Here is a 14051-nt window from a genome sequence, read left to right on the forward strand (position 1 = left end):
GGGTACTGAAACTCCACCCCTAATCCTTGCAAATCTTAACCAGAATTCAACAAAACTTGCCCACACACTTTCATGTTGTTGTTAGCAATGAAAAAGACTAGAATCCTTTTTTTTAAAAAAAGTTGACGTTCTCAAAGAGTCTTAATCCTTAAGTCACTTTTGCATTTTTAGGGGAGGTTGTGTGGACTTGCAGCTCTGATTTATGATATGCCTGTCCCCACATCCTAGAGAGTGCCCTTACTAATCACAAAGGGGAAACTGGTCCCTCTCCCTTTTCATGTCGATTTTTTCCCCTATTCCTGCATAGCTAGGATGTCCTTCCGTGCCATGATGCCCTCCAGAGATTTTGCACTACAAAATCAGCCCCAGAAACTGGTGGGGCAATGGAGGAGAGTTGTACCCAAAAACATTTGAAGGACACCAGGGGAAGGTTGAGCTAAGGAGTGGATTTAGCTTTGATACTGGTTGAAGCAGTTATCTCTGCCTGACTTAAGAACCAGTCAGTTAGTCTTTTCTTTTCACTTCCACAAGCAGCAGAAAATAAAGCCATCCTTGTGGAAGGGAAGCAGTCAAAATAATTTGTAAAAGTGTTAAAAAATAAAAGACACCCATTAACTGCAAAACAAAATGACAAAAAAATAAATAAATCACTACCACAGTTTATACTGCCATTTGTACGCTAGCTAGGACCACCTTCTTATTCTAGATTAACTAATCCAGGCTAAAATGCATCATTTGGGGCACATGCCTTTGAACCACCGTGTCACACTTACATTCCTGATTGGGTAGGGAATCTGTGGCCCTCCAAATGTTGGACTCCACCCCTAGCCAACATGGCCCAAATTCAGGGATGATGGGAGTTGTAGTCCGGCAACACCTGGAGGGCCACAGGTTCTCCAGCCCTGTTTTGGATTAGTCATATTGCAATCCTATCATATCTACTCAGAAGTGAGTGACACTGAGTTTAGTGGGGCTTATTCCCAGGAAAATATTACAGGATTGTGTTGTATGAGGGGCTGGTGGACACACAGCATATTTTGACCAGTCATTGGTCTTTGCTGATGCCTGACTTCTAGAATTTGGTTTGTGAGCAAGCAGAAATTCACTTGAGTTGGGGGGAGATACCACAGGCTAAATAAGAACCTCTTTGAGTCTCCGTGTGGGTAGAGTAGCCATTTATTCAGGTTCTGAGTTCAAGACCTTGGGAAATGCCCTGCCTTTAGCCTGTTGTGATCAGGCTATTCTTTGTACCAATATTTCCTCTCGGATTCTGACATACATCTAGAGTTGGTGTAGGATGTCAGAACCATTGAGTCAGCTCCAGTCAGCTCCCTCCTGGAAGTAGTCAGCAGGTCCACCGGGGACCAGAGTGCAATGCGCCACATCTCTCTATCTCATTCTCTCTAGTGCCCCCTTTAGGTTGCTGCTTGCATCCTCCCCAGCTCAAGAGCCCCTCACCTTCCTCCTAATTTCTCCGTTCCTCCCCTGAATCCTTTGCAGCAATAAAATGGGCATCAAGGACCGCATCCGCCTGAACAATTCCCAGAGGCAGGGCAGCCGGGGGAAGCAGCATCTGGTCCCACCTCTCCGCCGCTCTCCCAGCACTGAGAATGTCAACGAGGCCATCAGCCCCACCAAGGTGCAGAAGAGCTGGAGCTTCAATGACAGGACAAGATTCCGGGCCTCATTGAGGCTGAAGCCCCGGACACCTGTGGAGGGTAGGTCTTGGGAGCATCTGCAGTTTGGGGTTGTGAAGGGGTTCTGGAGTGGGGAGAGAAGGTTGCAGAGTGTGCTTCTCTTTAGGGGGTGCTCCTCAAGTTGCCTGCAGAAGAAAGAGTTCTAGACAGCTTGAGGAAGAGAGCCAAGCCATTCTACTATGAAAGGAAGAAATAAAGAAGTCACAGGGTCATTAATCAATCTGAACCTACTAGGAGAATTTCATTCTGTTCTAAATATGATATTGATAGTATGCAAAAGCAACCACCAACTGTCTTGTTCCTGCCCTTCAATCTTCACAACTTTTATTGGGATGCAAGCTTATACTATTGAGCAATTGTTGTGTGCCTGTGTGTTTGCACACACCAGGATTAACAAAATCAGAGCAAAAAGGGGAAAACACACACGGGGGGGGGGCGTTGATGGTAGGGAGAAGCAATTATTGTGCAAATGAACTGATGGAGGGTGGAGAGAAATCAAGAGGAAAGTGGAGGGAAATTTCTGCAAATGGTGGGCTCTGCACAGAGGTTTCTGCCTTCCTTAAACTGACTAAGAAGGCATGAATGCCAGGCAAGACACTCTCCTCCCATGAAGCCCTGTTTCTGCTTACAGTTGATGGACCTGCAGAGGAAAGCAGTGAGGAGAAGGCCTACCAGTGTGACTTGACTTTTGAGGACATCATGCCTGCTGTGAAGATGCTCATCAGGGCAGTGAGGTGAGCCCTGTGGGGCAAGTGCTCTTGGTTCAGGCCCCTGGGGGCCTTTGTCTTGTGTTATTTGGCAAGTGTGGCTCTGGGTACCCCTTTCCTCCTTCCATCCATCCTCTCTGATGGATTGATGCCTTGCTTTTGATGAGACAACTTGAACTTCGTGATGGGGGTGGCTGGGTAGTTGACTTTAGGTAGTTGACTTCCCATTGCTGCACCTGCCTGAATGAGGGCATAGGTGGCAAATACCCAAGTTTTACAGATTGTTCCCCTTTCTGGGCTCAGAGCCCAGTACTGCAAGAGCACAGATAAGGATAACATCAAAGCAAGCCAATTAGCTTATATCAAAGCAAACAAATATAAACATATATGACAACATCTACCAATTAATTGTGGGGTTATCTTGACTACCAAGGTGGTGTTAGCAAAACTTCCGGGACACTTTACCTTTGGTTCAGCACACCTGGTTGGCCATGGTGAGAACAGGATGCTCTGGCTAGCTAATCCTTTGGCTTGATCCCGTGCACCTTTTCTAAAATTCTTACTGGGCTACATGGGCCAGTGGTAATGGAAATGGATTGGAGCATCTACTTTGCATGGATGAGGTCCCACTACCTGGTATGGATAGACAAGTCTTCTGTCTGCAGCCCTAGAAAGGTGCTACTTGACAGAGCAGACTATGCTAGATGGGCCAGTGGTCTGTCTCTCTGTAGAGCAGCTTTCATCAAATTATAAGGCTGCCTTTCCCTCAAGCCTTCTGGATTCTTACATTTTTGCAGAATCCTCAAGTTTCTGGTGGCCAAGAGGAAGTTCAAGGAGACGTTGCGTCCGTATGACGTCAAGGATGTCATTGAGCAGTACTCAGCTGGTCACCTGGACATGCTTGGCAGGATCAAAAGTCTCCAGACCCGGTAAGTGGAGCTGCCAATGCCTGCTTGGACTATAGTTTCTCTTGTAGGAAACCCACTTTCACCCAGAACCTGCCTCCCTCCTTTCCTCCCCTCCCTCCCAGTGTTGTTGGACTACAACTGCCATCATTGCTCATGGGGCTTCTTCCCTTGTGCTTGATCCCTACAGTCAGTGCAGAACATTGCAGCATGATTGCTGACAGGAGTGAGAACCTCCAACATATAGCACCTGTGCTCAGGTGTCTGCGCTGGCTGCCAGTTTACTACCAGGCCAAATTCAAGGTGTTACTATTAATCAAGAAAGCCTTTAATAGCCAGGGTCCGGTTTACATGCGGAATCACTTTGCCCATATACGCCCACTAGGCTGCTTCAATTTGTAGCACTGGTATGGTTGCAGGTGTTCAGCATTTATAAGAAATCTGTAGCCATTCATTGGCACTTGCTGCCTCTTGGCATCAGGCAAGGTATCTTCATTTAAAGCACATTACTTCCCCCAAAGAATCCTGGGAACTCTTTTTTTAAGGCTGCATAGAATTATAGCTCTGTGAAGGCAAGAGGTGATATGGTTGGAGTTTATGACATTATAAGTGGTAAGGAGAAAGTAGATGGGGGGGGACTCATTCTTCTCTCTTCTTCTTCTTCTTCTTCTTCTTCTTCTTCTTCTTCTTCTTCTTCTGTGATCACTCATAGCTGAGTAAGATTGTCTTCCATGAACTCATGGGCATCTAATGTTGAAAGATTTGGGAAATATGAAAGAAAGTATTTCTGCATGCATAGAACTGTTAAACTACAGAGCTCACTCCCACAGGAGGCAGCAATTGCCACCAACTTGGATGGCTTTAAAAGAGGATTAGACAAATTCATGGAGGAGGAGAAGGCTATCAATGGCTATTAGACATGATGGCCAAGCTCTGCCCCCATGGAGGGAGGCAGAAGTGCTTCTGAATGCCAGTTGCTCACCATTGCATCCTTAGCCCTCCATGCATTGTTGCATCTGTGATTTCATTTTCCTGCCTGTCTCTTCTCTCTTCCTTGCCTCGCAGTGTGGATCAGATTGTGGGCCGGGGGTCTATTGCTATCGATAAGAAAAAAGGGGAGAAGACACCACTGGAGGTGGAGCTGGCGGACGACTTCAGTATGTTGGGCCGAGTGGTCAAGGTGGAGAAGCAGGTATGGCTGGAAGTGGAGGGAGGGAGGGAGGGAGGGAGGGGGAAGGGAAGAAGGAAGGGAGGGAGGGAGGGAGGGAGGGAGGGAGGGAGGGAGGGTCGGTCTGTAATGCACACACTTGAGAGGCCTCTTGCAACCCCCAGCTAGGAATAGCTTTATATGTGGTCAATTTTAAAAAATGTTTTAAGATGTTTTTAGTGTTTTATCACATCTGTCACACTGAGCTCCTTTGGCAGGAAAGGTGGTATATGAAATAATGTATTTATTTATTTAATTAGCTAAACTAAGATCTCGTTGTCAGCTGGGACACATAGTGGCGATAAGATCAAAGAATTGCACTGAACACTCATTAGAAAGAACTTGGCTGCAATGGTGGCAGACTTTCTGAGGCTACTTTTTCAGCTAGGGACTCAATCAAATCTAGAAGCTAGAGATGTGAAAGTGGAGTTTCTCCCCTTTGGTTTTCCCTTTCCACTCTGATCCGGGGCACCAGAGGGCCTTTTTTTCCTTCCCTCCCTCCCTCTCTCTCTCCCTCCCTCTCTCCTTGTCCTGCTCTGCAATGTGGCAAGGCTTAACCAAGGTGTAGGATACAGTGAGGTTTAAGCTACACATAAGACAAAGCAGGGCTCAGACTGTGCTCTGGAGTTACTGCAGTTGAAACAGAGCCCTGATAGATTAGTAGCAACAGATGCAGCCTAATTGTTGAAACTTCCTCTGCTTAAAGGACTTGGCTTTCTCTAATAATCTCCTCCAGCAATGGAACATGGGAGGTTCGGGTCTTCCTGGGTCTTTTTACAGTGGCGTTGTGAGAGGAAGACAATGCCACATTCTTGGCTTGACTTCTTTGGGAGCAGTGCCTTCCCCTTCAGGTTCAGAGTCCTTGCCTCCATCACCTGATGGAAAGCAACCCAATCCTGGCCTTTGACAGACCTCTCTTGCTTTGTGCAGGTGCAGTCCATTGAGCACAAGTTGGATTTGCTGTTGGGCGTCTATTCTCAGTGCTTGCGGAAAGGGTCCGTGAACTCCATCAGCCTGACGGCAATGCCAATCCCCACCGGGGAGCCTGACATCACCTCCGACTACCACAGCCCCGTGGACCACGAGGACATCTCTGTCTCCGCTCAGACCTTGAACATCTCCCGGTCGGCTAGCACCAACATGGACTAAGATGGCGTCCAGCCTAGCCATGTGGTCGTTACACACCAGCCATATTAGGGAGGGCGGCATCTCTCCGCTTCCAGGGCAGAAGGAGGGATAGACAAACGTTGCCGGCTGCTCTGACAGACAACGCTCCGAGAGCGAGAGCCCTTCGTCACCCTCGCCATCCTGGTGGGGCGCCAACTGACTCCTCTCAATGCACCTCAACTTTACTTGAAGTCTTCCAGCTGCAGAACAAAGCCGCTATTACTCGGCGTTCCAAGAAGGATGCAGTTTTCATGTAGAGCCATTGTGGCACTTCTGTGGCTTTTTAAACAAAAAGTGCTAAATAGCAGCGCCTGGCAGTCTGAACTGCATGGGGCAGGTGGTCTTCTCCATGGAGAGAAAGCCACGCTAGCCTGAAACATGATGCAGGCTCCATCCTTTGCCCTTCAGCCTTTGATGAGCATCTTTTAAGGTTCTCTGCTATCAAAAGCATCTCCAGGTGCATCCAACTTCATAGGGGCTGGACCCTCCTTTGTCACAGAGGTACCAGGGCTGAAGAGCCACCAACAGCCCCCTCCCCCAGCCCAGCAAATAGCACCAGTGGTTCCAGACACTTTACTTTATTGGCTTGTATCTGACCGCGTCTGGCTCCAGACTTCTACCAGGTCGGAGATGCTTACTAACAGCTATGCAAATGCTAGGTAACCCTTTCTTCTCCAGTCAAAAGCAAGGGGCATTGCGACTCAAGTGAATGTGGTTTCTTACCTTTGCATCTAGAAGAGAATAATAACTGGCAATGTCTATTCCTGCTCTTGGCAGCGTTTAAGCACCTTGGCTCTTCCCTCCCTCATATCATAAGCACAGTGGGACCTTCCTTGCAGGGGAAGTGCTTCCCAGGTGCAGAGCAAACACGATATGCAACAATCTTAAATATGCAACCTGAAATCAATCTTTACAGTCAATCAGTGGACTTTGAGCCTCCCCTGACTAGGACACGGAGGCAATCCTGATGCCTTTATATGCTCACCTAAGAAGGCCAAATCCAGTTGGCCAGCAGCAGAGAAGTTCCTGGTGACCTGCAGGGTGTGTTGCATCTGATTCCTCTCTTTAGGGCAGCAGCCAGCCTGTCCCAAGGGATTGTGCCTCCCTTGCATCCAATAGCATTAGGCTTTCATGATTAGAGGCTCTGGTTTTGTGGTGGTTACCTTGACGGAGGGCGCTCTGGCGTAGCTTTAGATCCTCCCTCCCCTCAGATCACCTAACGAATCCAGCCCCTTTGCTAGCGGACAGACCCTGGTTGACCCCCGATTTCCACCCCTCAGTCTCCTGCAGGCAGCCCACTAAACTGCCTTCCTACGATCCTCACCAAAAGCTTGTTTCCAACATCATTTCAAGCCCCAACCTCTGCATCTTTGGGAGCTGTTCCCATTATGAGGCTGTGCCTCTAGATATGATACGGTATTCTAATTTATTTTTTATGTTATTACTATATTTCTATCCCACTTTCTCCTCCAAGAAGCTCAAGGGTGGTGCACATCCCTCTTTTACCCTCACAACAACCCTGTGAGGTAGGTCAGGCTGAGAGGCTACGACTGGCCCAAAGTCACCCAGTGGGCTTCATGGCTGACTAGGGCTTTGAATCTTGGTCCCCGAGGTCCAGAACTCTAACTCGCCTTCCTAATAACCTTTCCCAATTAGTTTGTTTTGCTGTTTTCTTAATCTTAATTGCAATAAGCATCACTGTAGACTTCAGTCTTGAGTGTGCTTTCTTGGGGAAGATCAGTGGCTAAGGCCTTCTCAACACATTACCATTCCAGGTGTGTGCTATTACAAAAAACAACAGCGACAACAACACTTAGGTAGGAGTGGATAATCTTTCTTTAGCTTGAGGGCTGCATTTCCTGATGGGCAAGCTTCCAGGGGCCGCATGTCCTGGTGGGCGGGTCCAGAGGCTAAAGTGGGTGGAGCAACAGGGGTGACGTTTGTCTAGTAGGCAACATTCCAACTAAGCAAGAGCCAGAGGTTTCTACCTACAGCCACACGCAGCACACCCCTCTCCATCTAGGCAAACTTGTGTCCTGTGTTCCAAGGACACAGGCAAAACACTTGTGAAAGGAGTGGCCTGGACTAGGAAGAATTGTGGCCTGTGAAAAGCCCCAAGAGCCAGAGAGAGAGAGAGGCCAATGGGCCTGAGATTTCCCAACTCTGCTTTAGAAATTCATCTGCAAAAATAATGTACAAACCAGATGTGTCTAAAAGCACATGCATCATACCAGCATGCATGTCAGAGGTCCACAATTGACTGCAGCTCTGCCGAGTTGACACTCTGCCACAAACCTGAGCTTGCTGCTGTTTAAACAGTGGCCCTTAGATCTAGTAGTTTGAGGGGACCATATACTTCCTCGCTCTCCATTTCCATTGCACATTTCTTGTTGGTACAGAGCCATCCCATGATAATTTACAAGCTTGAATGTCTTGTTCCTTTCTGCCTTTCCTCCCCTTTTTCTGGCCTCTACCTGGCCACCTGGATTTCACAGTGTACTCCCACCCTGATTGGATAATTAATTATTTTTAAGCAGGAGATCAGATCAAAGTCCTTCCTCTTCCTCATTGTTTCTGTCTTCCTCTTTGTCTCTCTTCCTCTTCCTCGTTGTTTCTGTCTTCCTCTTCCTCATTGTTTCTGTCTTCCTCTTCTTCATGGTTTTTGTCTTCCCTTCCCCACTGATTTTGTCTTCTCTTTCTTAGCGCCACCACCACCATTGCCATACATGAAGTTGGAGGAGGGTTTAAAACTGGAAGGTTATCCCTTTTTTTTCCACCTCACAGGCAACATCACCAGGGTGATCCAGTTGCCCCAGGAGGTATCAGATTAGGGGGAGGGCCCTGCTTCCATTTCACGCCTCCTTAGGGTGCATGCCACAAAAGCCCCTCTGGCCTCCTGTGCACCTTTCTCCTTTGCATGCTCATGCATGTGTCTTGAAGAAATGGCTAGAGCTCTTCCTGACTTCTCAGCCCACCTCTCCCCACCTCTCAATGCACTGAACACGGCGTCTTTGGAGAACACACCCCAAGTCTTCCATCCAAGACGGACGTCTCCAAAAGTGGGAGGGAGAAGGGGCTTGTGCGGTTGGGGGAGGAAGAGAGGAGGGGCATGGCTTTGACCAACCAAGGTAAATGAGGTGGACCCTCCAATGGATTTCCAAATAAACCTTGTTTCTTAGACAATGAATAGTTACCTCACTTTATTAACTTATTAACTTATTTGTTTCATTAAAGTTTTCAGTAGACGGTTGCCTGTGTGTCTCGTTAATTATCTGTTTGTGGGAGAAACCTGCAGGCTGTGTGGATGGGGGCCAGAGTTAACTTGGGCTCCATCTTGGAAATGACTGTCCGTCAATCTGCATGGGGCGGGGTGAAAGATGGAGTGAGATACAGTGGTACCTCGCAAGACGAATGCCTTGCAAGACGAAAAACGCGCAAAACGAAAGAGTTTTCCGTTTTTTGAGTCGTTCCGCAAGACAAATTTCCCTAAGGGCTTGCTTCGCAACATGAAACGTCTTGCGAGTTTGTTTCCTTTTTCTTAAAGCCGCTAAGCCGTTAATAGCCGCTAAGCCGCTAAGCCGCTAATAGCCGTGCTTCGCAAGACGAAAAAAACGCAAGACGAAGAGACTCGCGGAACGGATTAATTTTGTCTTGCAAGGCACCACTGTATGGCAATCACTAGGACACCCCCCCCCCGTGCCTTTCAAGGCTATTGAGGCCTACTGTTGAGGGAAAGTTGTACATTAATTCATTCAAAGCATTTACACCCTGATGTTTAGCTCCCAGCACGGCCTGCAAATCAGTAAGAATAACACAGTGCCTGCCTTTGGGCTTACCATCTAAAAACACATGACCACAAAGGAAACAGGGAGGGGGAGAGAAGATGAATGCCAGTAAACTTGAGACACCCAATTCTTTCTGTTACATGGTTCTTGTAAATGACCAACATGGCTAGAGATGAGCTACTCACAGTTAAAAAGCAGGCAATAGCATATTGGGGATGGGGGCACAGTTGTACTGACAGCGTATTGGAGGAGGAGTCTGGTTCAGCAGGGGGGAGGGCAGATGAGGGGAGACGGTAGTTACTGGCTGTTTCCTGCTGTTTCTGTTCTTCCAAGAAGTTGGGAAGAAGCTATAAAAGGGCCAGGAGATGCCTTGGGCTACAACAGGGGTGGGGAATCCTCAGCTTAAGGGCCGCATTCCCTTCCAAGGCAGGTTTCCCAGGGCCACATTCCAGTGGTGGGCAGGATCCCAAGTAAAAGTGGATGAAGCAAAAAATGTCAATTTTATTGTTGTTATGCACACACAGTTCTCTTAGCCTCCACCTAGGCAAGGAACAGGCATTATCAAACATTCAAGGATACATTCCAGCCAGGTAAAACATTCAGGGTGCAAAGCACCAGGGGAGAGATTTGGTCCCTGAGCCAGAGGTTCTTCCCCTGCCCCATGGGCTAGGAAGAAGCACAAGAACTGGAAGAGACTTGGACCCCTGCCTTGACCTAGAGCAGCCTTTCTCAACTTGTGGGTCCCCAGATTGTTGAACTACAACTCCCATCACCCCTAGCTAGCAAGGCCAGAGATCAGGGATCATGGGGACCCACAGGTTGAGAACCACTGACTGAGAGGGAGAAGGCTGCTTGCCATGTCAAGCTGTTCAGCCCTGGGCCATAATTTATATGGTTGCTAAAACATGACCCCTGGCAGCATCCCAATGGCCATAAGAGCAGCTCACAATTTGCCACTGCCATAAATGAGCTAAGCATATTTTGGCTTCTCTCCCCCCCCCCCCACGCCCAGATATGAAGCCAAAGTCCCACGTTAGGCTCATCTAGATGCAGAAATGAACAGTCTCCTGATGGTTTATGTGTGGGGTTGTTAAACTGAAATTAAGTTGAACACAAACATGGGGCAGAAGAAGCAAATTTGGATTGGAGCAGTGGCAGTAGGGTGGGAATGCTGAACTCTTTTTCCCAGGGGGCATTTTTCTGATTAAGACTATCTTCCCCCAGACACCCACCCATGGTGCCTCCCCCTTCAGAGGCAATGTGATTGTGGTTGGTGGTTCCCAAACTCTTCCTCTCTCAGACCACCTGCATATTGCTGAAGGTCTTGGTGGACCACTTAATCACAGTTCAGCCTATACTAGTAATCATGATGTACCGTCTTAGATGCTGTAGGTCCTTAATTGTACTTTTATTACTTCTTTTATTTCACTTATTACCATTTGAAATCCACACAATTCAGAATGCGAACAGGAGAAACAGACGAATCAATAAAAATACAATTAGAAATCACTATGGATATTTCATGCAGACGTGCCGCGGACCACCTGACCTTGTTTTTTAATTGTAACCCACCCTGCTTGGGGCCTGAGTGCAAGATCACCCTCCCTTCCTGTGGTTCCTAGCAATTTGGCTCCCAGCAAATTGCAGCGCTCTTAACATTCCCATCTCAAAGAGCCGCCTCTGTCTGGTTTGGGCAGGACAAGGCCGGGACAAAGGTATGCTGCTTACCTGCCTGATTTCGTTCCAACCCAAGGACGTAAGAAGACTCTGAGGAAGGGGTGGCCTTCTGGCCTGGTGCCAGAGAAGTTAGTATGGAAGGAATGTTGGGAGGTTGCGACATGGTCCAAGATCTGGAGTCACTCAGATTCCTGCCATCACCATCCATTCTGCCTTTTGAGTGTTTGGAAGTGACCACTTATCCCGTCCCCAGCGTCTGCATTCCTTCACAGCTGCTAGGAGCACCCTGTTATTTTTTTCTATACCTGCAGGCAGTCTACCAGTCCCCATAACATTATCAGCTGTTACAATTACACAGTGAATTTTAGCAGAATGTATGACTGAGGATTCACTTGTGCTGTAGCTGTTTTTTTCCATCCCTTTCCTTAAAGCAGCAGGGGGAGACCTGGGGACCCTTCAGAAGTTGCTGGACTCCAGCTCTCATCACCCCTGACCATTGGTGATGCAGGCTGATGGGTGGTCAAATATATCAAGTGGGGGCACACATTCCCCACCTCTGTTTCGAGGAATATGGCATGCAGCACTGGTTACCCCCCATGTCAAGGCGGGAGCTAGGAGCAAGTCAGCAATAACTCACAAGGTATCAGTGAAGTTCACTCTTTATTCAAAGAAACAACACAGCTCAAGCGTAGTGATCACAGCAACTCTTCCCCGTAGGTCTTGTCCCAATGAGGCAGTTGCGAGAACTGAAGGTCCTCACCTTCCACTGCTCACTAAGTCTCTTTCTGCACCGGCACCTTCTTCAGCAACCTGAAGCTCCTTCATCTTGTCTCTCTCTGCTTTGCCCTCTTCATTCCTCTTTATGTACTGGGAGATGTGGAGGGGGCAGGGGGAGAAAGCAGGTCACAGTGGGAAGGGGAGACTCCCTGGCTTCTTCAGCAGCCTACTCCCACTCTGCCTCTAGGCCCCTCCTCTCCAGCCTTTGCTTCTGCCTCTGATTCTTGGCTGCTCTCTGCCACAGCTTCTTCTTGCTCACTAAACCCTGTTACCTCTGTTCAGCCTCTGACACCTCCCCCCCCCCCCGGTGTAATCATATTGTAAGGGATGCTTGAAAAGAATTAGAAGTGTGCATTCCTAAAAACATTAAGACCACCATCAAGATGTCCTTTAAATACATCAGTGGCAGGAGACCACCTAGGTAGACTGCTGGACACTTGGATGACAAGAGGGTCGAAGGCATACTAAAGAAGGATAAGGAAATTGCACAGAATCTGAATTAATTCTTTGCATTTGTCTTCATAACATGTCCAGCCCTCCAGAAGGAGTTCCTGTTTGTTTGCTCATTTGCTATGCATAACACTTGTTGAGTGTTTGCGCCCTGTTTTGCCTATGTAACACACTGATTTGAGCATGAAAGATTTTGGCAAAAACGCTACTCCAAGTTCTTCATCCTTTGAGGGCCAGGAAAACCTTTGCCAGTTGTTTCAACTGATCGTTTGCAAAGGGCTTTTGAAATAAGGCTGAGGAATGCATAAAGTTAGAGCAAGGCTGCCGGTTGCCCATCCCTGGTTTAAAGCCATGAAGCAGAAGTGACTAACCTATTCTGGAAACCTTGGTCTACCTCCTGGGGCCATGTGGGTATGGCCAAAGTGAATGGGACCATTCCACACACTCTGTCACACAATCAGACATCAGCATGTAGTGTGCTTCCCTTCCTCTCTTGCAGATCAACTAGTGAGGGAGGCTATTGTGCCCCTCTGCTCCTCAAATGACCAATCTGATGCCTGAGAATGGCATACCTATCCAAATGCTGGTCTCCCCCCACTTCAGCTCCAGTGGAATCTGGGTGGGGGAATATTTGCTTTGGGAGCTGAATGAGGCCTCTGAACTGGTCTTAGAAGTGCAGCACTTTAAATCGAGCTCTGAAGCAAACTAGTAGCTGGTGCACTTGAAAGAGCAGAGGAGTGAACTCCACACCAAAGAACAGTCAGGTGGTGTGTTGCGAACCAAATGAAACTTCCAAAAGCCCTTTTTGAAAATAGCCCTATGCAGGGTGCATGATAATAATCCATCGTGAGCATAACAAGGACACAGATGATTGTGTTACAAGCCTACCACTTCCTTTGGCCTATAGCCACATTTTTTACCCTTTCCCATTTTCCTTTAACTAGAATCATACTGAAATGGAAACCAAAATGGCAGGCAGGTAATAGATTACCCACAATGCCTCTGGGCTGTGCCAAAGTTCCTTCAGGTCTGTTCCTCCCTTCACTTGCTGTGACATTCAGCCCCCTTGCCCACTCACCCTCTCACAATCTGCTCTCAGAACTATCACAAATAAATGTGCATTACTCAAGGACAATGGTGGGTTTTGTCCAGTTATACTATGGGAACTTGAACTTTCCAGGAAGAGAACAGAGCTGTTGTCTGTCAAGGCTCAGAACATCTGCCCATGTAGGCACAGACCCCCTCCCCCATTTCATGATGCCTCTGGGAATATGAATGTGCCTCAGGGGGTCACTATGAGCTGTGCCACAGCAGCAGTAGACAGAAACGTGCCATGAAAGACGTCTTTCCATTCTGTCTATCTCCAGGCATGCTAAGCACACAAAACCTCCTACAAATGGTGCTGAATTCCTCATGATAAGAGGAATCACTTGGGGACTGGGTCTTTTGGTGCTTCCAGGCAAACTGTTTATTAAGCATTCACCCTGTTTTGTTTTCAGGGAGATTAGACAATGTCGGCTATTTATTGAGCATTCACTCTGCTTTGCTAGTGGGAAGGTTAAATGATGTTGCATAGAAGCATAGTTGTCAACTTTTCCCTTTTCTTGCGAGGAATCCTATTCGAAATAAGGGAATTTCCCTTTAAAAAGGGGAAACGTTGGCAGCTATGCATAGAAGCA

General features: G+C 47.8%; 1 protein-coding gene across 3 annotated transcripts in view; it reads left to right on the top strand.

The window, feature by feature from the left end:
• Positions 1-8933, top strand: part of KCNQ4 (potassium voltage-gated channel subfamily Q member 4) — a 108234-nt gene extending 99301 nt beyond the window's left edge. For all 3 annotated transcript variants that reach the window (XM_079988017.1, XM_079988018.1, XM_079988019.1), the window contains 5 exons: positions 1501-1718; positions 2329-2431; positions 3202-3333; positions 4375-4501; positions 5447-8933. In XM_079988017.1, the coding sequence (XP_079844143.1) occupies positions 1501-1718; positions 2329-2431; positions 3202-3333; positions 4375-4501; positions 5447-5665 (799 nt within the window). In that variant the 3' untranslated portion in view covers positions 5666-8933. The remainder of the gene's footprint in view (positions 1-1500; positions 1719-2328; positions 2432-3201; positions 3334-4374; positions 4502-5446) is intronic.
• The last annotated feature ends 5118 nt before the right edge of the window (positions 8934-14051 follow it).

This window comes from Podarcis cretensis (assembly GCF_951804945.1).
Source record: "Podarcis cretensis genome assembly, chromosome: 8".
Classification (NCBI taxonomy): domain Eukaryota; kingdom Metazoa; phylum Chordata; class Lepidosauria; order Squamata; family Lacertidae; genus Podarcis; species Podarcis cretensis.